This window comes from Habropoda laboriosa, unplaced genomic scaffold (genome assembly GCF_001263275.1).
Source record: "Habropoda laboriosa isolate 0110345459 unplaced genomic scaffold, ASM126327v1 scaffold210, whole genome shotgun sequence".
NCBI lineage: Eukaryota > Metazoa > Arthropoda > Insecta > Hymenoptera > Apidae > Habropoda > Habropoda laboriosa.
Window position 1 is genome coordinate 1,038,624 of NW_017100373.1, and position 24,845 is coordinate 1,063,468.

The window sequence follows — 24,845 nt, forward strand, 5'->3', positions numbered from 1 at the left end:
TTATAGAAGAATAACACAAGTAACAAATCTACACTGGAAAAGTGCAGAGTGTAGAGAAACGTTATTTTACGAGTTGTGAGCACTTCTAGCTTCTACAACAGAAACTGAAACCGGCATTTATTTCACCAGCAAACGATTCGATCGTCAGACGGCACGATTCCGAGTTTCAATTTTCACAATTTCACACCACGAATGAAAAAAGATGGTGAAAATTGTCAGCGAAACGAAATTCTCGATATTATAGCATTGCAGTGCGGGAACAGCAGCGTTTCTCTATCATTACAAATTCATATATCAGAAGGAGGGGTCGCGTCATGCGTCGACCACGTTCCGGAACTCGAACTCGCAAATTTAAGCACACTTTTTTTTTCTAAAAAAGCATCGTAAACACCTTCAAACGAACATTTTCCGCAATATTTTCACGTCAATTCACGCTTTACTAGGGCATAAAGTAGGCGGAATAATTGATTCGCGACGTGATTCGTACCGTCAAACGAATCACGAGTCTCAAGGTCGTATAAGATTGCGTGATACACCAACGAAGCAGCTACTCTCCATCAATTCCAACTTCCACTCCTTCTACTACGTGAGCGAACTTGCTGCGAGATTAAAAGCAAAAGAAATAGGCTAACGGGCGATTTCGCTGAATAAGAAAAAAACTCTGCTCTTCTCGGGATCAACGTTATGGAACACAAGTTGTATTGCAGTATCGCCGAAGCGATTGTCTACTCTGTCTCAAGTAAAAGTTACCTGCTTGTCACCCGTCTGTCACGACTTTATACACTTCGTCCCGATGTCTTCCCAATCGGAGGAGACTGTTCCCTATAACGAATAAAACGTTTTCTTGAAATTCCTAAATGATTACGGAGATCGAGAAATGATGATACGCGCACGTGTGTGTGTGTGTGTGTGTGTGTGTAGGGGGAGGGAGAGAGAGAGAGAGAGAGAGAGAGAGAGAGAGAGTAGGCGATGATTCGAAGCGCGTGAAAATATTTTATCGACGAGTTCAGACTGGAAACCGGACTTGAACAGAGATCGCCGCGAGGTGAAAGCGCGTATTGCGCTCTCTCAGTGTCAGTCACGGTCGAGCCGCTCGTAGCGTTGTATCGGGTAGATCCATCGTAGGTATATGATCTTTCGTTCAACGCAACGATACAAACGTTTTTCTACTGTCCGATCTCTGCTCCACTTGTCTCCAAGTTTCAATCAATTTTAACTTGATTTCGTCATATTAGTGTTTTTATTAAGCAGCGAGACTCGTCCGTTACGGGTCGACATGTTGTGGAAATGAAACAGACCTTGAAAAATTTCCGACGACCGAATACACAAGGTAAATTTCCTACACTTTGTATTACACACCTGTATACATATCTACCACACTACAATAACCAGTTGCAACCATTGAGATTTGTCCAAGAGAATGACACAAACGTGCTTTCTTTGGCGCTATTGTGTATGTTCGTTCGTTTGAATGGGTACGCACGAAAAAGTAAAGTTCTGCGTATTTTAACGAGCGTAGAATAGTGAATGAAATGATCTTTCTTTGGAAATGAAAGTAAAAAGAAGATTACGCGACTCACACAACCGCAGTAATTTCACCTTGCTCGTTCTTAGGATGCACCATGGCTTCCACCCGCCTCTTTCTCTTCTTATTCTTGTTAGATCCCTCGATCTTCTGGCTAACCTTCGAAATATGTGTATAGCTTGGACAAATGTCGGCGGACAGCGCGTATGCACGCACATACACCGTATACATTCATATACCCGTTTGCGTCAACGGCAAAAAGAACAACATAGTAAATACGTACTTACTTACAGGATGTTACATTTAAACGAGAACAGTGGAGTATCTCACGAGGGATTGAAGTTATAAAAAGAATATTCTCACAAAAGTTGTTCTGTGTATAGGGGGACATTAGGTGATCTAAATAATTTTTCTGTAGGTGTAGTAGTATAACACTATATTTTTCTATTCTTAATATTATAGCGTTTGTTCAGTCGAATTCAACGAAATGCCTCATTAAGTCATTTCATTTTATGGAAAATTTTAAAATTGTGGTGAATTTGTATTAGTAGCACAGTCAAGTAAAATTTTGCTAGCCGAAAGCGTGCAACACATATTGACCTGGCTACTAGAGTCTTCACTACTTTACGATTTTTCATAAAACGAAATGACTTTGTGTGACACATCGTTTAATTCGTCTCAATAAACGCTACCATATTATGAATACAAAAGTACAGGGTTCCATTTAAAAAAAAAACTGACTTTGATATCTCCCCCACTACTGCACCTACAGAAAAATAATTTATACCACATAATGTACCCCTTTATACCAAACAACTTTTGTACGAACATTATTTTCATATCTTCCATTCCTCATGAGATATTCCACCGTTCCCGTTTAAATGTAACACCCTGTTAGTCAATACATAGTAACGGCTGATTGTGAACGATGATGATTTTAAGTGGCTGTAAGCCTTGGCAGCGGATCGGTATTGCTCGTTGGCTGTACAGAGAAAATCGAAGAATGGAAAAACGAAGAGGATCGAACGTTGCAAGGAAATTCGCAGAGAACGCAGGGTCTCGTTCAGATGAGGGTTATCGACCTGGACGAGGACGTGGACATGCAGGAAACGTCGTGCTACGTTCACGAAGGTTCTTGCAAGATTTTAAGGAGTTCCGTTGATTAAAATTTCCAATTGTTCCTACCGTTCTACTCAATTATGTTATACCTTCGATGAAACGAATCTCTCCATTTCATGATAACATTGCGCGCGCGCGTGAGTGTGTGTTTGTGTGTCTACTGATGAATCAACCAGATCAGAAAAGATGTCTCTAATAAATAACAGCTGTGATTTATCTCTATCTTCAAAGTCGTATCCAAGCGAAAACTCATTTCCTACTATTATATCCTACTATTATAATATTTTGAAGAATAGAGAACTTGGAAGATCGTAAGCGGCGTCGTGACGATCTCGTTTTACTTCGATTTCCCCGTTGACTTAGCTGTTAACGTTTTACAGATGACACATCCGTCGACACCACGTACGAGAGTCTCCGTTCCTTCCAGCCGGATGACTTCAGCTCGGATTCGGAAACTGAAACGATCAGAAGAATGGAGCAAAAGATTCCGAATCCATCCACGGTGAGCACGTATTTCGAAGCGCCCACCAAGCCAAATCCTCCTCCACCGCGCGAACTTAGCTTGACTCGTACCCTTGGCAAAAGAATCAAGATGTTCCGAAGAACGTGGACCATCACTAAAGGCAATCTGGGTCGCATGCGAAGAAGTAGCTCGGTTCACGATGGTCATTCCTACGAGGAGAACAAATATGTCTCCAACGATCACTCGAATTTAGATAGCGGAAAATATTTTAATCTCACCAGGCATTTTAGAAAAAGCGTTTCGGGGCCTTTATCAACTTTTTACTTAAACGGTTACACCACAAACGACACTACCACTCATGACTCCACCACAAAAAGTTGCCGCGACGAATTGGGTAAGTTCATCAAAGCTCTTGCATTTCATTTCTTTCCTTAATTTCCTTTCACTTAACTCTAGATCACTACAGTGTACTCGCTGAACAGGAGCCTCTGTATCAATTTTACGCAGCGGCTGCTGCTAGAAGTGCGTACGACTCCATTTCCGATGGTTGCTATGAGGTAATGTATGTATACATACAGGGTATCCCATTTTAATTTTCCCAGGCAAATATCTCGAAAGATATGAAAAAATGTTTCAAATGAAAGTTACATGATATCAAGGGGGACTGTACTGTCATTTATTTGACCTTGTAATGACATTGAAAAGTTTTGCAGAAGTTAACTTCGAATCTTTAAATTGGAACCTATATTTTTAACTACATGTTCTTGTAGCTGGCATCAGAGCGTTTTCACAACACTAGCTAAACATATTGTTTGCAAACCGTTCCCGAGATATGAATCCTCAAAGTTGACATGCTACCGGCATTAGTGTTACCCGTAAACACTTGTGTGCAAACATCTTTGTGTTTGCATTCTTTACATTCTGTTTCGAGCTATTAGTCGTACGAATTGTGAAAGCTAAGTAAAATGTTATTATTGTTGATCTCCAATTATTGTATTTGCTATTAATTGTACAATGTCCGACTATTTTCCAGAAGAAATTATGAATATGAGTGATTGATTAGCAGTAAGTGGAGGTATCTTTACATTTAGACGCTCGCAGATATGAAATGTAAAATTCTTGAAAGGTCTCAAAATCGGCAATAACATTGCAGAAAGTATGTAGAAGAATCTTTCGAAGGCGGATAAACTTATGCATTGAAGTAAATGGCAGAGAATTTGAACATTTACTGGGATAGTATCCGTACAATGCTGTGACACACAACACACACGCGCGCGCGCGTCTCTTTTTAGAGCCAACATGATGTACGAAGTCCGATCGTGCAACCTCCTCGCGATAACGCTAATGCCGCCGGCATGTCAACTTTAAGGATTCATATGTTGGGAACGGCTTGTGCAAAAAATATGTTTAGGTAATGTTTTGAAAAGGCTCCGATGCCAGCTAATAAAAGGTACAGTTAAAAATATAGGTTTCAATTTAAAAATTCGAAGTTGACCTCTGCAAATCTTTTCAATATCATCATAAGGTCAAATAAATGACAGTACAATTTGTCCCCCTTGATATCATATAACTTTCATTTGAAACATTTTTTCATATTTTTCATATCTTTTGAGATATTTGCCTGGAGAGATTAAAATGGGAATTCTGTATACATATCTATGTATACAAATATCATAGAGAATCAATACTTTATAATTTTCAATAACAGGTCAAAGGCATGATCCCTTCCCCAGGTACCACAGATCTGGCGAAACCAGGATACAAGACGCTATGGTGCCAGACACCCCAAGTTATAAATAACGGCCTTTTACGTAAGCAAACATTATCGCTCTTCTAAATACAAATACCTTAAATGCTTTATCCGAAATCTATGAAACGCGCTCTCTCATGTTTTATTCTCTACTCGCCAGAACGATTAAACACAGAAGAGAAAAAGATTCAGGAAGCAAAGTTTGAAATTCTGACCTCAGAAGTATCGTACTTGAATTCTCTTCGTGTCTTAAGAAATGAATTCTTCAATGAACCCCTGATCAATGAAATCTTACCTCCGAGCGAAAAAGATAAATTGTTCGGCGATATTCCTAGCGTGTTACGAGCCTCGGAGCAATTTCTGGCCGAATTAGAAACCGTATGGAGACAGGATCCTATGTTATACGCTTTGCCAGACGTATTGCTCAAATATGCCGACAAATCTTTAGATATCTACGTTGCATACTGTTCTAATCAAGTTAGCACAGATACAACTCTGAAAGACTTACAGTGAGTATACATATGCAAGCCACTGTTTCCCTCGAATGTTGATTCACCGCATAGATATAACGACCAACGATCAATTTCTACAGAACGCGAAGAGGCCTGAAATTTGCAGAAACAGTCTCACAAATAGAAGCGCGTCCAACTTGTCAATCCTTGACTTTGCATTCGTTTTTGATGTTACCGATGCAACGAATAACGAGGTGAGATAAAAGAGTCTTGTTTCAAAGTTCAAATCGAACGAACGTGAAAGTTTATTCATTTGGTGGCAGGCTTCCTTTATTGGCTGATGCCGTTCTCTCTAAATTACCAATCGAACATGCTGATAAATCTCAGTGGGAACGAGTTTTGTCGAGGTTCAGTCACGTTGTTGCTGAATGCAACGAGGGTGCTCGAGCTGCTGCAAAAGAAATCGAAATGGAAAACTTAGCTAGGTAATGTTCACGGTTCAGCTCAATTATCACCAAGTTTTTCGCATAATAACTGCTTTGTCACTTGTAACTTTACCATCAACTTCTCCCACCCACCCACCTTCTTACTACGCCTATATTGAAAAAGCGAAAAATTCTGTTTGAACAGAAAACTGGAATATTCCGTAAAAATTAAACCGATTCTATTAAAAGGGAAACACTTGGTTAAAAGTGGTCCGGTCGTACAATTGTCGACAAAAACCGACGCGGAATACAAGCGTACCTTTGGAAGAAAATTTAATAAAACGCCTCTCTATCTATTATTGCTCACGGATTATCTTCTAGTTGCAAAATATAAATCTAAGTATGAGTACTCGATGCAGCACGACTTTCTTCTTCCTATTCTATAAAATAGGTATTATTGTTTCGTATAACGTGCGTTTTTCTTCTATATGCCACAGTACTCACGACGAAACCTATACCGTAATAGATACTTGTAAAAGAAGTCTAATCGCTTTAGAGCCAGTTCTCGAAGATTCACAGTTTGCTGGACGCAACGCGATGCTGTTGACTCTTTTAGAAAATTATTCCGGACACCAGGTTGAATACATTTTAACATGCGAAAGTGATACAGAAAGACAAAGATGGTTGGAAGCAGTGTCACCCTCGGAACGAAGCTTGATAGAAGAAACTCTTTACGAGGTATGGGACTGTCCTCAAGTAGTAGCTTTATATTGCTATTCTCCAAACCAACCGGACGAACTATCATTGTATCCAGGTAAACGATATTTTTCCTCAAACAATTCTCAAATCTCGATATTCTTGTCATTTTTTGCCTAACTACCGTTATTAAATAACGCAAACGGATATTTTTAGGGGATGTTATAAACGTATTTAGGAAAATGTCAGATGGTTGGTATCATGGTGAAAAATTATTAAATAGTGAACAGGGCTGGTTTCCTGGTAATTATACAAAAGAAGTTGCTTCAGAACATGTTCGAGCAAAGAACCTTAAACAGAGACACCGTTTTCTTGCAGTAAGCGGAAATGTACTGCAAAACAAGAAAAACAAACCAACAATTAGCCAGTCACTAAACAAACTAAGCAAAATTCAATTGTAAACTATTCATTTAATTAATGTCATTTCGAATACATTTAACCATACTTTTTTTTTTATTAATCCCATTCTTCCTTACATATTATTAGAGTTTAACCCTTCAGGTACGGCAAATTTCTACTTTCTGCTCTCAGCGGCTGGTAACAATTTTGCGTTGCGACGTGGCGTGAGCGGTTATTTTGTATGGTACTCTATAAATAAATAATTATTTACCTTAAATAATTTTGAAACGTAAACAGAGCGCAAAACAGTGAAGAAGTATCGTGACACATAGGTCGATACGCCATACCGACACCGGGCCTGAGGAGTTAATATGCTAAATATGATGTGATATGTAAATATAAGGTTAAAATAAAACTAAAAACATCTCTATAACAAAAGTATGTCACCATTTATTATCTTGGTATAAATACTATTATAAATGTTCCCTAATAATCTCATTGATCCATAAATATATATAATTTGTAGATTTGAATTGAAAAGCCTGAGGGTAAAACAAAATGAATGAAATTAATATTTAAATAGCTTAATCAGTTTGTGGAATGGATTCCGTTTCTGCGAGCATGATACATTATACGATACAGTCTTACAAGGTATGCTTTATAGCTTTCTCTGAGAAGAAAATATTATTCCAATATTAAGAATACAGCGAACTTAAACCTAAGCAAAATGGATAATTTTTTAGAAGTATGGACCTTGCATTTTTAGATTGGAAGTCCGGTAAATTTGTCCGCATTCTTTACCACCGAATATTCAAAAGCGTAGATTTTTTCGCCAAGCATTTCGCGATGCTTCACATATGATATTTCACAATATATTTAAATCATACTTATATACGTGCTCTAGAATATCTAGATGGTTTCACCTCAAATAATTTTCTCACAAAATACACTTGTATCGTAGTTGTTACCATTATTGCAATTATTTGTGCAATAGACCATGTTTGAACATAAAAATTATTATCCAATAACAAATTCAAATCTCGTGCTTCTTTACTTCTACTCAAATGCTGAGTCTGGAGCATTTCATTGATGTTTCTCTCCACATTAATTATTGCAGTCTACAAAAAACCAATGACATACAATTTGTTATCATCCAATGAAATATATATGCAGAAGATACATACTGTAAAGTTTTCCACAGAAAGATTTAGTTCCTCCAATTCCCTCGAATAGTTATTCCATTCATCGTATCTATGCATAGAATCAATTATTACTTACAATTAACGTTATAGGTACTTTGTGACATTGTATAAATTTTAAAATACATTTATTACCTGATTACTGTAATGTATAAATTAACTAATTTTGAGGCAAATCTAGAAAATTGATTGTTTATACAAATACAATAGTAACCGGCATTTTTCACAATTTCCTGATAATCCGAATTAGGGAGCCACTGATACATGTGAACTATTAATCCCTCCGGATTTCTTACTACAAAACCAGCTTTCCCATCTCCACCACGCACCACCTATATATTCGTAGATATCATTTAAAATTTTCTTTTCTTTTTTTAACCATATGGTTCAATATTTCAATTAACCGTCCGATTATATTTAAATATTTAGGAAAAATATTCCAGAATTTTCTCGGATTGTTTTAGTCGTTAATCCATACAGGTACGTCAAAAAACAATATTTGCAATGAATAATCGTGTGAAATGTAATTACATACCTGGAAATTTACGTAGAAAGTAGCGCCAGCATTAACATATTGAAAGTAACAATCTTCTTTTCCGGCATCGATATGAACTTTATAATCTAAGGCCACCGCGGGTAAGGTTTGGTACCATGGTTGAGCGGTGTTGGTATTCGCGATGCTAAGGAGCATTCCGAAAACCAGACATCGTAAAAAATTGAACATTGTACACGTGTAATCAAGCAGATCATCACAACAATCCACCCCGCCAACAATCGCTTTCACGACCGACCGCTGACAAGTGTGTTTCAATGTATACACCTCCTACCGCTTACCACAATCTACAGTGTTTCTCAACTGTTTTGGATCTTTTATCATAACTTAAATCATACTGAAAACTTTTATCAATTTTATCATTGTTTTACTAATCCTACATGAAATAATAAAGAAACCTTCTATACAAATAATACAGTAATATTCAATGCAAAATGTTGCTGCTATTTTGCGAATTCCAATTTTACTACTATGTAAGTCGTTTAAACCATTGCAATTACACAATATTTCATAAAACTCAAAAAGAATACAAAGCCAAATCTTTAATTAAATGACCCTAAGCATTCATATTAAGATGGACAACGTATAATAAATGTGAACTGAAATTGTAATTAATAAAAACAACTATAACTTGAACTTTGAAATTAAAAAAATTTTATCACGTATACAATCTTATTGTTTATAAGGATCATTTAAAATCTTTATAAATTTCTATCGATCTTTTCGATATATTAAACAATCTGACTTTTGGCTTTCAATGTCAAGTGAAAACATCTGTGAAAGAGAAAGCTACGGGCATTTAACAAACAATACATCCTATAATTGTCTCGAAACATAAAAATCTGATCCGCATTAATTGTATCTTTTACACGCATTTCAGTATAAAAATTAAACATTTGCCATCGCATAATTTACTAACCAATGTAACCATCTATATATTTCATATTGTATTTCCATTACGATTATTACAGATACCCGAAATAAAAAAGAACCGAAAGTTTTATTTTAACACAATGGTATGATATATGATGAGCGAGCTAATAAATTATGATTACTGCAGTCATTTAGTAATTATTTTCTTCAATATAATCAGATATAATCATTTTTCCATATATTTTTCTTGTATTGTCCTGTTGCGTATTTTGCGGTATACACGGGAAAAGGGATAGTGGGTTGGTGCCCGTGGAACGCTGAGGCGCTTTGCTCGCTGTGGTGCGGGAATATTCAAATAAAACTTGGAAGATTTTTCGTTGCAACTAGTACTTTTATATTTCACAACTGTTCAAGACCTTTTAAGATTAACGAAGCTTGAAGACTCGAGATACAGAATTGGAATGAATGACATTTTGAAACTTTTTGGACGCGAGGTCTCTCTTCTTGTTCTTCTCCCAAAATCTGGATCCTCCCCTGGTCCTCCTTCCAGATTTTGGTGGTCCAGTCGAAAGACAGTTTCCACCCCATAGATCGGCGCTTCTTCTCCTACACGTACTCCACCCCCGATCCTTCGTTAGTGGATAGTAGTGGCAGCGCATCGTTGGTAGTGGTGGAAACGCAACGCTGATATAACCGCCAACGTGATATGCACGTGCAAGGGAAAGTGTGCACGTAGCGATTCGCGCGAAAATTAGCCCTTGACAATATTTATGGCCCTCTTAGTGTTCTAGCTAGTTGACACGGCTGGATATCGTTGAGATATAATACAGAACGAAGAGCGTACATTTCTGAGTCCCGAAATAAACATCCTGCCGAGAAAGCCTACGTGGCTTAAACTTAACTCTCAAGTGGTTACGGTTCTTGAATAAAATCTTTCGACTACAATAATAAAGCATTTCCGTTCCCGAATTCTAACTTTCAGATTTCCAGATACAATCTATCTTTTTGAGACATACATTATTGACAATTCAAATTGCGCTCCAGCTGTGCGCATCGATCTCTCTAGATTAAGCCCACCCTAAAGTTATATTCACGAGCATGCATGACGGGTGATTAAAGCTATGTTCACGCGATAGCATAACAGTCCTATAAGTCCAGGGAATTTTTTCACATTGGTTAACCTTGCACGTATGTTCGGTATATATTTCAAATAGCCACCTAGTGCGCATAACTTCAGTTCATGAAGACATTCGAAACGATATGGACGATTTGGATGTCTTGTCCCTAAAATGAAATTTACGTAAATTGTGCCTGGTTAATCATCATTTTGTAAATAAACGCATATTGTTAATGAATATGCAAAGAAGTATCTATGACAATACGTGGCACGTTTGTGAGAATGGAAAGTGTTTTAAAAGTATTAAAGTACAGTGAAAGGAAAATATCGTTGTTGTCCGTGTGGTGTATAGCATAGGAATGGTATCGCCGTCCAAAATTCAGCATCAGGAGCACAAGCAGCCACCAAGAGAAAATAAATTAAAGAAGCAGTCACGTATGTACATTAGCATATGTACACATATGTATTTTTATCAAAACGCATGATCGATAACTAAGATATTGGAACTCTTATGAATAGTTCTTTTTTGACACACACATACACACACATACACACACATACACACCCGTGCGCGCGCGTGTAACTAGCTATACATATGTATGTATATATGATGTATGTACAGCAAAACAGGTATTTGTACAAAAATTTTTGTATCACCGAGTACGCTAATGTAAATAGTTTATAGCTTTTGTGAAACGATCATATTGCATAGCACATTACGTACATGATTATATCTGTTGAGAAAATGTGTCATTTTACTTGTCATATAATATTGTATACTTTGGTCTAAATATATTGAATTATAGATATTTACATATTAATGTCATCAGAATTGCATCTTTCACTTTATCAAAGTATAGAAAAAGTGACAATTTCTGTGGCATTTCAGATGTTCATACGCAGAAAGATCTGAAACCATTAAAAGGAAAGTCATTTTACTTGGATATCAAGAATCATGCTACCACATCCAAAATAGAAGCAAAAATAAAAGATTTGGGAGGAGTAAGTGTTTAATTACGCGTAGGTGATAGTTGTGAAACCATTACTTTTTATTTCTAATTTTCTTGTGTTGTTGATTCATTGCATAGTTTTAGTGTACCTACAGTAACTCATGTTCCATATATATTCCCCCTCTACTTCTGTCGCATTCATTCGCTTTCTCGCTCGTGCTTTTGTCCTTCGTCCTTTGTCCTTTGCCTCGTTTCCCGCCGTTTCTGCTGCCACTTCTATATCCTATTAGAGTTAACTTGTTATGCAATTATGCGTATGCAACTTAAATGTAACTTTTCGAAAAAATATTTTCCTCTCCAGACAAGTATGTCACGAAACTTAAAATTATTCGATTCACATTCAACAGAATGATTGAGACAGTCTGAATTGAAAGAAATAGTAACAAAGAAAATTGCGGTAGAATGAAATTAAGATTATAAGTTGTACAAAAAACTCTGTTGTTTCTTATGCTGAATGCAACAACGATTGCATTCTTTAATATACAGTGCGATCTGAAAGTTTTAACGTAGACACTCGTGAAATATTTCTGTTGACAAACAACCGCTGAAAAACCGGGTCGTGTCGCGCCATCTTTAGGATAGCCTTAGAAGTACGACGAAGTGGGGCAGATTCGTCGCTTTCAACTGTTGTGTTGTGGTTTGAAAAAACAAAAAATATGGACGCGAAATTACAGCGAAAAACAGTTTTCACGTATTTAGCGAAGCTACCGTATTCACTTTGCCGCAGCATTCGCCGACGGAAAGCGAGCAAGAACGCAAAGCGCCGCCTCCAGGCTCGTCTGCCAAGCTGTTAACGGCGAATGGCCATTTTGTGCGTGACAGTTCTCCCCCGCGAGTAACGATCTCATCGCGCGTCCCAGCGCTCTTTTGCTTTGCCTCCTTCCTTTCGTTTCATCGCTCGAGATATATCTCAACCAACTTCTTCCCTGGAACCTTTTATCGTAAATTGCGTTTTAAATAGTTTCCAAAGCTAACTCTGAAGTATTTGCAAATTTGCAAACTGATAAACAGTGCTGTTCAAGAAAGTTGTTTTGTGTGAAGGTTTCATACGTTTCAAGACCACTTGACAGTAATCGAGTGTAAACGCACTGCTTGTTTTCATATCTACGGATTTGCTTTGAGAAATTCTTTTTCCGTTGCCTTTTTGATAAAAACACATTGAATTATTCCTTTCGTTTGATCCCACGTGCTTCATTATTGTCCTGACTGTGTGATCAGTGACGTACAATTAGAACGGTGTGTAACAATGCGGCAACCATTGTTAAGTACATGAAGATTTTCATCTATACACGCATGGCTCGCACTTCTGTGAATTCACTTGATAGTGCACTTAGTTGCGCTTGAGAAGAACACAAAATCGTTTGACGTCAGCATACCGCGATGTAAATTTGTGTTCGTACGTTCGTCAACGGGTTACTTATCACCGGGTGTCTACACTCTACGTATTTTTTTGATGCAGCCTCTAATTTTTTTTCCGTGAGTTAAATCGTTAGACGATCAGCAAGCTTTTCTACTTTATTCTTCACGTGTCTTTTATTTTTTCAATTCTATTCTTCCTTCTCTCTCTCTCTCTCTCTCTCTCTCTCTCTCTCTCTCTCTCTCTCTATTTACATATATTTCATCTTATTAGGACAAGAATGTACCTTTCCCATGTATTTCTCGTAGCTTCCTCTTATCATATTTGTAATTGACCTATAATCTGAGTAATTTCTAATAAGTCTTTGCTTTTAATTTGTTTTAGGTAATAGAATTGTTTTTAGTAAGGAGTGTAAACCTAGTGGTTAGTGACAGAGTAGATAAAACTGGTTACATAAATTTTGAGAAACATAAATGGGGTTGTGCCAGTGGAGGCAGTGGGGGACCTCCCTCGCTGAGGAGTTTAGAAACTCCAGCCCCCATGCCAACTCCTCCAACGTCATTTTTTAGTCCTGAATGCCCCTTAACTAATACAACGAATCTACGGGGTCAAACTACCCAAAGATCTGTAAGTACATAGAAGTAACATTTATCATTGTATCTCTTATGCATGGCACAGTCACATTTTTTACAAATAATATTATAGAAATCGCGGGTGGAGGCAATGTTGGAGCGTGCTCTGATACAGCCACAACAGTGTTCCGTGGATCCACTTTACAACGCCCAAAGTTGGGGAATTCCTATTTGGGCAATTGATAAACTTCAAGCTTGGCTTGACAAAATCTACGCATCTTTTAAGGATACTAATAATTTAAAGCAATTACGGCATTCAAATCAGCAGAGTTTACCTAAAGATTTGAAGGTCAGACACCTTAAGAGTCCTTATCTGAAATTCGAATCCTTTCAGAGGTATGTTGTGTTTAACTTGAGATCTCTATAATTATACACATTAATAATTGTTCTACTCTGCAATCATATGTCAACACAGGAATACTAGACCTGTATTTGTTGAGCTGTCTTTGTGGCCGACGTTGAATTTTCACGGAGATCCAGGATCTTGTCCTTTCAATACGAGAAGACGAGAAAAACTGGAAAAAGTACGAAAAGAAGTAAAAGAAAACAGGGAAGGTATCCAAATTATCAACCAAGAGGAGGTAACATCATACAAAACAGTTCATATTGTATAAAACTTAATGTCAAACACATAATACTATATTGAATATGAACAGGATAAAGAAATGACTCGGCGGCCACGAACAACTGCCCGTACACGAAGAACAGAACAGTTAGCATCCGGTTATTGCGAAATTTGTCGTATTAGTTATCGAGATCTTACCAAACATGTACAAAGCGACCAACATCTTAGCTTTGTTCGCAATGACGATAACTTTTTGTCTTTGGATACATTGATTAATGCAGGAGCCAATGTAGAAGCGTTTCTAAAGCTAAACAGAGCAAAAGATATAGAGTATGTAAAATTTTATATATTGATAAACATATTGTTTCTTTATGTAAACTATTAAATATTGTTTAATAAGTGTTTTTATTGTTACAGAAAAGACTGCAATTTATTTTCCAATGGAGATCGCAATCTTCATAACTCAGTACTGTCAGAAGGGAAGGTTAATAGAAATGCAAAGAACTTAGGTGATTTTGGCGTCGGAGATGAAAAGATGGTGCAGTGTAACGGTGCACGTAGGAATCTCAATTTAAAACTAAACTCACCACATAATTTACGCACACGTGCAAAACATGAAAGCGGACACTTGTTGAGGTCGAAGGGAAGTCCCTGGCACGAAGCTGATAAAGCGGAAAAGTTTTATGAGAAATTCGAAGGTTTTACCATAAAAAGGCGAGCAAAAGGAACAATTTGGATCGAAGAAGATGAACCAGGAGATAAGTTTGTAAAAGAACATGGATTAAAAGAGAAGCAGAATGAATACAAAATTAAAACATTCTCGACGGAATTGGAAGAAAAATGCTGCGATGATAAAAATTGTGACATTGTATGTAATAAACGTAAAGAATCTAGTAATCAAGATATACAAAGGACAATAACTTGTAATAGCGAGGATAACAGTATCGTGATTAATACAGAACATACTAAAGAAGATCGAAGTCTTATGAAGAATAGAAGTCATGATCAAATGAACGGAAATCTGAAAAATGGTTGTAATGAAAACCTTTTAAGTACAAATAACAGTTGTATCGAGTCCTGTAAGATATCTCGAAGTGAAACTTTAAAAGAATTAAATTGCAAATTACACTTACAGAATACTCCATCAAGTACAAAAAAAGTTTCAGAAGAACGCGATGATACTAATGCAGACACCATCTGTAATGGTCGTGCTACAAAGGATGAAGAACAAAAAGTAAGTGATAGAGAAAAGAACGAAGTGGCGAAAGAAGATAAACCGAAATATTCCAAGTCGGGTAGAAGAGGCAGTAGGAGCGTCAGAGGACGGCACCGGTTGTCCGTTGAAGAACGTTTAATCGAAGATAATCGTGCATATTATAAGGTGGAAGTGCTAGGGAGTAAATTAAGATCAAGTGTGTTATCAAACAATAATTCCCAATGTATAGTGCAAAGAGATGGGGACGGTGAAGAAAAAAAAGATGTGCCATCTAGTGAAAAACCAGTAGTTGTGCGATTTAAGCGTGTAAGAAAATCAGAATTGTCATTATTAAGCGACGAAGCCGAGTCTTTTATGTTTGGAGAACTGAAGCGAGAAGATTCGAGCGAAATAAGCGATGGAGAACAAAGTAGTGTATTACCAAGGGACACGGAAAGCGAATATAACGATACAGCGAACTCTGGGTGTCCCAGCTCGTTCTTTAATTGCAGTTCACCCGTAAAGTCAGAACCTGTCGAAGAAGATTCACAGGATTCTCTGAACTTGGGTAGAGCTAGGAAAAGAAGACGCACACAAGCAGAAGCGCTGATCAAAGACAACGTTGACTATTATAAATTCGAAACTCCGGGTAGCAGATTAAGGTATCAAGCACCCTTGACTGGTATCAAAGAACCGGTATCGATGATTGAACAACGGGTAAGAACAGAAGAAGAATCTGTGGAGAAAAAAGTAGACGTGGAGAAGGTGTATCCGTCCAAACCTTCAGCAGAGGTTGAAAAAATGCAATTTTCTTTTGAAGCTGTACCGAAATCTGAACCATGGTATCAAACGTACCAGCGGCAAGACGAGGGAGCAGAATTTTGGCACTATTTTAGCGAAGAGAACTCACAAAAGCCATTTCTTTTACCATACGAAATCGATAATTTCCACGAGAATCTAATGAAAAACCAAAACAGAACTGAAAGTAAGAGAAAAGGTCGTGGTCGAAGCGCAGGTTGTATTGGACGATCTCCGAGGAAAAGTCCTCGTTGCCATGCTTCAACATTAGCCATAATGTCGACGATCATTCGAAAGAGAGAACAACAACAACAACAATCATCGAATCTGTATACGATAGAGGAATGTCAATCCGTTAGGTCACAGGCAAATACTCCGAAACCTGATCAAAAGTCTGAATCAAAATCGGACGTGGACGAAGACTTAAAAGACATGGTGAAAACAATCGATGAGATGCTGAATAATCCTAACGACAGTTTAGATTTGGGTGACTCGTTCGAGCCAGATACTACGCAAATGGAATTGAATGTCTACGAACCGGCGGCTATTCCAAAGGGAGCACCTCCGAACCTGCTTGAATTGTTGGACAGTTGTCACGAGATCGCAAACTGTTTAGAAAATTCGTCGTGCGCAAGTTCAGAGTGTGGCGAGGGCAATATTGAGTCACCCTTGAAACGTAGGAAAAAGAGGAAAAACAGAACCGGATGGCCTGGGATTAAACTGAAGAAGAGACTTCAGAGCAAACCTTTAGATGTAGACTGCGACAGGGAAAACTTGTTAGAGAAAAATCTCGAAGCATCTCGGACCGAGAAAAATTGCAACATGCAGGTCATGAATACTACACCACCCGTCAGATTAACGGAAGAAGGCGGTAGCATTAGACTAGCGACATCCGTTACAAGTATCACGCAAGACGAACAGCCGTCGTTAGGTTTCAACCAGAGGAAAGACGACGGACGTTTGTCCGAAATGTATACCTCGAATATTTCTTCTAATGCGCATCACGATGAAAACGAAAAGAGCGATGTAAATATAGAAATTCTGAGTAATTCCGTGTTACATATAAATGCCGAATCCTGTACTGATCCACTTACACCTGACATATGCAACGAGACTGACAGGAATTTCGTATTAAATAAAGATTACGCGTTTGGGAAAGGCTTGTCGGAAATCGAGGAAGTATCGGAAAACGACCCTGGAAACGATGAAAATCATGAGAACGTGTTTCGGAAAGATATTCATTCTATATCAGAACGACGATTTATCTCAAAAGCGACTATCAAGAAACGTCAACGCGACAATACATCCTCCGAAACTTGCGAGTCTCGTGTAGTAGAACTGGAGAATCATGAGATTTTGTGTAGAAAGGATACTGAAACTGGAATTGTTCCCAGGAAACATAACTCTAATGGATTACCAAGGAAGCGGCAGCAAAAGAGCCACTCCGGAAATCCTGACTCCGAGATCGAACATCATCATCATCACCACCATCACAATAACGTGTATAAAAGGAGCAGAGTGTCATCGCGAAGACGGATATACTCGAGAAAACGTGTGCGAAAAACTAACATCTCATCGGACACAGTGTTTGAGGATGAGAATTGTAAAAAGGATTCCTATTTAAGTATTACGTGTAAAAAGCAACAAAACCTAAAAAGTGTGAAACGACGCGCGGATGCTGTGTCATCGGAAACACAGAATCCTGAAGTTGACTGTGCGTTATCGGGACGTGTTAGCCCCACGATCATAGCAACTTCGGAACTCGAACAAAGACGCTCGAGTGTCGAGTTTCAACCAGTTGTTAGAATGAAGAAAATTGATGATCAAGTTGAAATGGACCACAGTATTCTCTCGGTAACAATCGCAAGTAATAGACGGTTAAGAAGTTCCAGTTCCCCAAGATCGAATGTTCAGCCACCGAAAAAGCGATTAAAGACCAACCGTGGTCAATTCGGAAGGTGGCTAAAAAGTAGCTGAAATCCCCGATAAGATTCTCGTTATAGTTTAACTTTCAAAATCGAGATACATTTTTTTGCGAGATCTCGCTGTTGAAATTTAACCTATATCTTTTATCAAAATGTACATTATGTATAAAATATTATTTGTGTATGTAGAATAGTATTTAACACTATTGGCACCACTGCTGGGGTTTTATTAATATTTTCCTTAATGTCTTTTGCCGATAAGAGTTCTATGAAGAGAACATTGTACATTTACGTTTAGCTGCAGTCTGCGTTCTTGAAGAAGAAAGTTGCCGTATGTATGTATATCTGCGTTTACACGAAGTACTTTCTTTGATCTTACTTATCTCGGTATACGAGTAAGAGAACGTACACATGTGAAAGAAGTTATTTTCATTCGTAAAAGCAGGCTTTAGAGTGCGCAAGGCTGGATACAAGCTTTATTGTAGCGTACTGATCAATCATTTTTTGTTACAAATGCATCATTCAATGTAACATTATATATTGAATTCCCTTGCGAGGGTCCACCTAAATATTTTATTTCAAAGAAAAATAATGTAAGCCTTTCGTGATTTCAAAAAGAGATGACTATTAAAGATATGAATTTTCCATTAAAAGTGAAAATGAGATTCTACAAATTCCCAAGCTAAGCTCCCTTTTTTATACTTTTTTTTCTGTCTACTATCGATTATTCTGCTGTAATTTATAACATACAGGATAGAAGTGGTAGTAACTGATACTATTACATCTTATTTTAGTTTTATGAAACAATATATAATGCCAATATATAGTACCACCCGGCCTTATAAATTTTCAAAATAATTCATTTTGCATATTCCATTATTTGTTTAAGTTTTCACGTTCCTCAAACGATTTCTTCAAATCTGCTAATTTCTTTCTCTTTTGTTTCTTCTTAATCAAATCTCTTTTAAGTAAATGCTCCTCTTGACTTTCAAGGGAATCCTTGCCATTTATTAGATTATCTAGTTTCTTTAATAGAATCTCCCTGGCAATTTTTCTGTTATGAAATAAACTTCTAGTTTCATGACATTTTACAACTAATCCTGTAGGTTTATGCTTTAGAAGTACTGCATTGCTTGTTTTATTAGTTGCTTGGCCACCGGGTCCAGATCCTCTTATATATTGTTCTTCCAAATCATCTTCTTGAAGTTTAGGTATCTTCGAATAGTCCAAAAAACGATTATAGGACTTACATCGAACTTGATTCAAGTCATTGCTTAATGTATTATACCAATTGTTAAAAGTTTTGTAGCATGAAAGTCCGTACATTTTTTTAGCAGTTAATGAACATACATAAGCAATACAGAATTGGTTGAAATATTTTCTACTTAGTACTGCTATAGACATCATACAATTCAGTACATCTACTTAATTTCAGTATAATCAACTATATATTTATATCACTCGGTGGTTTTCTAGAAGTTTTTGTCCTTTCTGAAAAAAATTACACAAATAAATAAAATTACTTTTAGGTTATAATAAGATAGGTTATACTTCATTTAAAAATATTTAGAAACAACGAATTCGACTACATTTCGGGTTATTTTACCTGTAAATGAAAATTAATTTCCGTTTCACTAATTAAATGTCTATTTTGTTTAAAACTTTTACGTATTCTCTGTTGGAAATATTCTTTATCTGTATATTTTAAATTTTCACCATAGCGCAGTAAATCTTTGTATAATTTCAAAACCTTTTGTCTCATTTTATACTTTTAACTTAAAGCCAAAATATTTTTCTACAATCTGTTCATTAAATTGAATCGTTTTTATCTACGCAAATTGTTGAGAAAAATCTAACCTCTAACCTCTCATTACTACCATTGCATGACATTACTAATACATATACTAATAAATCATTTAGTAAAATTGTTTCTTGTAAATATCCCACCATATATACGTAATTATGTTAGCCAGTGTGATTACACTTTTTTAGTGTCAATAAAAAATATATTTGTAATTGATATTGTTAGATTTCTACGACTATTTTACGTATTATATACATCGATATCTATTCGCTAATTCGATTATTTTATTGAAAATATTAGAGGAGTAAATTTTTTCACGAGTAAAATTATAACGCAGAAATATATTACACATCAGTATACAAAGTAATAATTTATTTAAAAAATTGTACTTTGAATAAAAAACATTTGAAAAATTGCTTGCTTTATAAGTATGATTATATTTCTTCTTTTAATTCCATACAAACAAACGTTGTTTCTAAAATTCTTGAAATTCCATCTCAAATAGTTTTTTAATTACGTCGTTCATTTGTAACTCGACTGTTATTTCAATTATTAATTCATCTATCAATTTATCAGAGATCCTGTTTAAAAATATTTGCATTGTTTAATAATATTTGAGTAAAAAGCATCATTTAATATTCTTACCATGCCACAATATCCCATGGTTTATTCTGAGTACTACTGGAATACATTGGCTTTGACTGGCATAATTTTTTATATTCACATTTATATGCGACAAAATGTCGCTCAGTTTCTTTTGGAACAACAAGCTGCACTCCATCTTTCGTATATAAATCCATAGTTTTTCTGTAGTCACTAGTCTAGAAATTTATCATAAAAATATATAAACCAATTAAATATAGCATGTTTTATACTTACTTTTAGCGGGATGTGGTAATCTGCCTGACATGAAACATCACATTGTGTCATCTTAGAAGCTTTTTCCATAGAAGACATGCAAATCAATTGTACATTTTCACCACGTTTTTGAACATCAGATACGCTATCATAATGCATAAAACGTTCAGTTTTATTATATTTAGTATGAAAACGTACTTTTATTGTATTCTATTTACCTATTTAATGTATAATTTGATTGTTCATAATTATCATTTGCCAAGGATGCTTTAATATTAGAATCTCTGGGAAACGAATATTTTTGTAAAAATTCTCTTAATGTTTCCATAGATGTTTCTGATCCAAGTTGCACATCTAGTTCATTTTGCTATCAGAAAATTCGTAATAATGAATATTATTGAAATGTTAAATTTCATTGCATACATATATTACATATATGTTACATTATGGTTAATTTTACCTTTTTCGACACAAGAGCCATTAAATTGTTTATCACGGGAGTCAGACTAGCCAAATGTTCTTTGGTAATTATAGCTACTGTTTTAATTAAATTATCCCCGTCAGAAACTTTTTCTGATTTAAGGTTTACCCTTTTATCTTCTACATTTTTCGTTTTCCACACATTTGTAGATGTTTTGTTTTGTATTGTAAAAGACTGTTCTGGATTTGTTGCATTTTTACATTTGATTTTAATTTTTACATTACTATCCTATTTTATGAAATCATTTGTTTCTGAGACCCTTTTTAGAATGGTAAATAATGTATTCTAAATATGTCTTACATTTTCAGAATCTATTGTTACTCCATCCATCATAGTTCTAACATCGTCTTCTTTTGAGTAATTCATATCTTTCATCGAATCAATCTTTGTGACGTCCCTAGAAGATGATGTACGTGTTATAGGACTGGGATACAGTAACTCTGGTAATGAATAATGTTGAGTGTGAATATTCTTAATATCTTTGATAATATTCTCACTTTCTTTCTTGCAAATGTAGCCTGAAAAATATATGCTTAAACTTATAATATATTTAAAATAATGTATACCAAATAATGTAAAACCTTAGATAGATTTCGTATACTTTTTCTTCTTAAATCATTCCTTTTCTTTTGGTTACTCTTTGATACTTTAACATCCATACTATACATGCTTAATCGAGTAGATAAATTTTTTCGTTTGGAACGTCCTTTGTGATGTAAAGGTATTGGTGCAATAGTCACTGTAGATTCAACATTCTTGTAATTTGTACTTCTATGTTTGCTTTCCAAGTTTAATTTTAACATAGACAAGATTGCATCACATTTATCTTGAAGAATGCATCCCTACGGGAAAAAATTGTATATTAAATTTTAATAATTTATGAAATTAGTATATATTAACAATACAACTTTTGTACACATATTACCAATGGTATAACCGTATTATCTCCTGAACATAAATAATTATTAGAAATACCAACTTTATCACAAATATTTTTGAGATTGCAGACAATTTGTAACACATCCTGAAGTTTTGTAGAATGACCATCAAGAATAGAGTTAGGAATGTGTTTATAATAAGCACTTAAAGCTTGTATTAGTAATTGATGAGCAGAAATTAGCTTTTGTTTAATCATATCTTGATGAAATGCAATATTTTTATAATACTGTTTTGATCCTGTTCTGGAGGACACAGTACTGATGTGTCTTCGAATACTTGCCACAAGTCTGTTAAGATTGTATAGATAATTTCTTGAAAATCTTATAGCAAACTCTAATGTTTGTTGTTGTCTTCTTTTCAAATCATTATCACCATCTGGTAAAGGAATTCTGCATAATCTAAATGAAATTTCATCTAATAATTCAGCAATTTTCTTTTGCATTGATAGAAGTTTTTGTATTGTAAGTGGATCTGGTTGGACATTAACAATGTCATATCTGTAATTACTTGAGCCTGTACTAGAATTATTCTCAAAGTAATCAGTTGCATGAAGAAGCTGATTTGTGTAACACTTTTTCTCTGTAATCAAAGAATCTGATAAAGATTTTTTAGCCTTGGATCTAAAAACTGTTTTCAGTCCTTCAGATTTTTTATGTATAGAAATATTATTGTCTTGAGAAATTGGATCTAAAGCATTAATACTAGATGTATCTTTATTCTTTGTTAACAACTTATCCTTTGAAAAATTGCTTCTAATGCTGTTTGCCTAATATAAATAAATTAATACATACAAACACAATTTTTCTTAGAACAATACATATAATCAAATCCAAAATGTAAGTATACTTACATTTACATAAATTTTCTCATTCTTAATATTAGATTTATCATTTTGAATTCCTTTGGTTTGTTCAGGGAGGGCATCTTCCTCGAGTCTTTTCAGTTCTCTATCTACATCTTGTATATTTTCTTGCAAGAGATCTTTCATACTCTTTATAGACTGGTCAGTATCTTTTATGATATTTTTGTGATATCTTAGACTATTTAACTCCTGTTCTTTAACAAATGAAGACCAGATTCGGTCCTCATCCTCCTTGCGTCTTTGTCTTTGTACATTTTTTACTATACATTTAAAATGACTTTCAGGTATATACTATAACAAGAAATATTTTATTTCAATTGTGTTTGCATATTTAATCATTATCTCTGTGTGTGTGCGCGCGTGCGTGTGTGTAAATACCTTAAAGCTATAGTCTTCTTTCATTTCTAAAGAAAAAAAATGTTCTCTGTTTTTATTGTTTATTTCATTAGTTGGCATATTTTTTATTATAAAAGACATTTTTCCTTGGTTAGATTAAACTTTTGCGGAAGGGATGAAATTTTTTACGTTTACACAATAATACGGTAAAAAACACATATCAAACACTACGTAAACTCTGGAGAAGCTGACGTAAGCCTATTTTTTCAGGTGGTAGTATGAAAGAAAGTTTAAAAAATTGTTTTTTATTCAGTCTTGAACAGGAGTTAAATTAGCATCTTAAACTCGATACTGTAACAACATATCAAAAATACTTCAGAGTATTCTTTCAAATCGAAATTAGGTCCCTAGATAATGACATATATGCATATAAACATGTAATTAGTGCGCATTTGTACGTGAATTTGTACCTGTTTTAATCAATAAATTAATTTTTTTGACTATTGAAATTAAACAAATCTCATCTGTCAATTTTATTTGATATTGACATATATATATATACATATATATACACAGGTATGCAAGAAGTATTATCATGAAATTATTACATTAGGCTTATTTATTTTATCTGCCCTCACTTTTAACATCAAAAACTTTTTTATCTCGAAAAGGATTACTTAAACAAATAGAAAAGGAACTTCATGTCACTTTAATGGATCATTTTTACGAAAGATTTGGGGAAAATAAATACAAATCAAATGTCAGGACAAAATTGATAGAAATATGGGTGCGGTTAAGGTGTGCCATCATTTGTTAAGTATTGTTGGATCAATACTCCCGCGCGCAAGGATATAGAAAACACAGGTGTCGTGAATGAGTTTTGTCCTGCGTATCTGAATAGTCTACTTGCCGATCTATACATCTGCGCGCTTACTTTTAAAATTGTCAAAGTATCCAGTCTAAGGGTAAACTTTATGTGTCCCCTTATTAAAAAAAACACTAAGTTCCTATATGTGCTTGTGATAACTTATAATTCGTGCATGTACCTTGAATGAAATTTTTGTTAAAAACAATTAAATTTGCCTTCGCAGTTTATTGTAGCTGATTGTAAAATTATTGCCAAAGTGTTAACCAATCCTTAGTTAGTGCGTTGTGACGTCAGGAAATTCAGGCGCAGAATCACGTTCTACCAGGCTCCGGATTACTTGCGTGCTGTCGATTTTTTGGCTTTTATTTCGCAAAACGTTTGGAAATTTAAATATAATTCGGTAATGTATAAAAGGAAATTTCTGAAATCCCAGATGAAGATTTAATTTGTTTTAGGATTTTGTAACTTTCTCAAGTTGTCGTATTTTTATTATTCTGTATTACTTACACTTTCATGATAGTATTATAATACGCCGAATGACAATGTAGTAGCATAGGATGACGAATTCTATCAAAAGATAATGTAATTTTGTTAGCAAAATAACAATATTGTCTCAGTATACGATTAATTGCATTTTCAATTTA

At 35.4% G+C, this 24,845-nt stretch overlaps 5 protein-coding genes across 5 annotated transcripts in view; 2 read left to right on the forward strand and 3 right to left on the reverse strand.

Moving 5' to 3' along the window:
* The window catches only part of LOC108574874, an 11,613-nt gene extending 4,431 nt beyond the window's left edge, over positions 1–7,182 (forward strand). The window contains exons 6-15 of the mRNA XM_017937523.1: positions 3,025–3,501; positions 3,564–3,664; positions 4,816–4,918; positions 5,018–5,366; positions 5,450–5,563; positions 5,633–5,794; positions 5,940–6,134; positions 6,232–6,548; positions 6,647–6,887; positions 6,992–7,182. Coding sequence (XP_017793012.1) covers positions 3,025–3,501; positions 3,564–3,664; positions 4,816–4,918; positions 5,018–5,366; positions 5,450–5,563; positions 5,633–5,794; positions 5,940–6,134; positions 6,232–6,548; positions 6,647–6,887; positions 6,992–7,031 — 2,099 coding nt within the window. The 3' untranslated portion in view covers positions 7,032–7,182. The remainder of the gene's footprint in view (positions 1–3,024; positions 3,502–3,563; positions 3,665–4,815; positions 4,919–5,017; positions 5,367–5,449; positions 5,564–5,632; positions 5,795–5,939; positions 6,135–6,231; positions 6,549–6,646; positions 6,888–6,991) is intronic.
* A 429-nt stretch (positions 7,183–7,611) lies between these two features.
* On the reverse strand, positions 7,612–8,852 carry LOC108574939 (transmembrane emp24 domain-containing protein 5). The gene is made up of 4 exons (XM_017937612.1): positions 8,564–8,852; positions 8,164–8,360; positions 8,014–8,080; positions 7,612–7,947 (listed from the first exon to the last, which is right to left on the reverse strand). Exons 1-4 carry the CDS (start codon positions 8,750–8,752, stop codon positions 7,717–7,719), a joined length of 684 nt encoding a protein of 227 aa, XP_017793101.1. The 5' UTR covers positions 8,753–8,852; the 3' UTR covers positions 7,612–7,716.
* Positions 8,853–10,781: 1,929 nt separating this feature from the next.
* On the forward strand, positions 10,782–18,107 carry LOC108574892. Its single transcript, XM_017937548.1, has 7 exons — positions 10,782–11,006; positions 11,461–11,573; positions 13,323–13,565; positions 13,644–13,906; positions 13,986–14,151; positions 14,227–14,465; positions 14,553–18,107. The coding sequence occupies exons 1-7, from the start codon at positions 10,931–10,933 to the stop codon at positions 18,103–18,105; spliced, it is 4,653 nt and encodes a 1,550-aa protein (XP_017793037.1). The 5' UTR covers positions 10,782–10,930; the 3' UTR covers positions 18,106–18,107.
* A 744-nt stretch (positions 18,108–18,851) lies between these two features.
* LOC108574846 (probable peptide chain release factor C12orf65, mitochondrial) lies at positions 18,852–19,457 on the reverse strand. Its single transcript, XM_017937493.1, has one exon. The coding sequence runs from the start codon at positions 19,455–19,457 to the stop codon at positions 18,930–18,932; it is 528 nt and encodes a 175-aa protein (XP_017792982.1). The 3' UTR covers positions 18,852–18,929.
* Positions 19,458–20,332: 875 nt separating this feature from the next.
* On the reverse strand, positions 20,333–23,474 carry LOC108574950. Its single transcript, XM_017937623.1, is given in 10 exon segments — positions 20,333–20,438; positions 20,503–20,664; positions 20,708–20,860; positions 20,934–21,082; positions 21,176–21,424; positions 21,497–21,714; positions 21,798–22,038; positions 22,122–22,901; positions 22,986–23,288; positions 23,376–23,474. Coding segments are annotated over 10 exon segments (2,460 nt in total).
* Between the last annotated feature and the right edge of the window lie 1,371 nt (positions 23,475–24,845).

Coding starts and splice junctions, on each gene's coding strand:
- LOC108574939 (XM_017937612.1), bottom strand. CDS start 8,752: ATGTTCAATTTTTTACGATGTCTGGTTTTCGGAATGCTCCTTAGCATC. Junction 8,361..8,563: donor CTTTCTACGTAAATTTCCAG/GTATGTAATTAC, acceptor ACGAATATATAG/GTGGTGCGTGGTGGAGATGG. Junction 8,081..8,163: donor TTATACATTACAGTAATCAG/GTAATAAATGTA, acceptor TTCTATGCATAG/ATACGATGAATGGAATAACT.
- LOC108574892 (XM_017937548.1), top strand. CDS start 10,931: ATGGTATCGCCGTCCAAAATTCAGCATCAGGAGCACAAGCAGCCACCA. Junction 11,007..11,460: donor TAAATTAAAGAAGCAGTCAC/GTATGTACATTA, acceptor GTGGCATTTCAG/ATGTTCATACGCAGAAAGAT. Junction 14,152..14,226: donor AAATTATCAACCAAGAGGAG/GTAACATCATAC, acceptor GAATATGAACAG/GATAAAGAAATGACTCGGCG.
- LOC108574846 (XM_017937493.1), bottom strand. CDS start 19,457: ATGTCTATAGCAGTACTAAGTAGAAAATATTTCAACCAATTCTGTATT.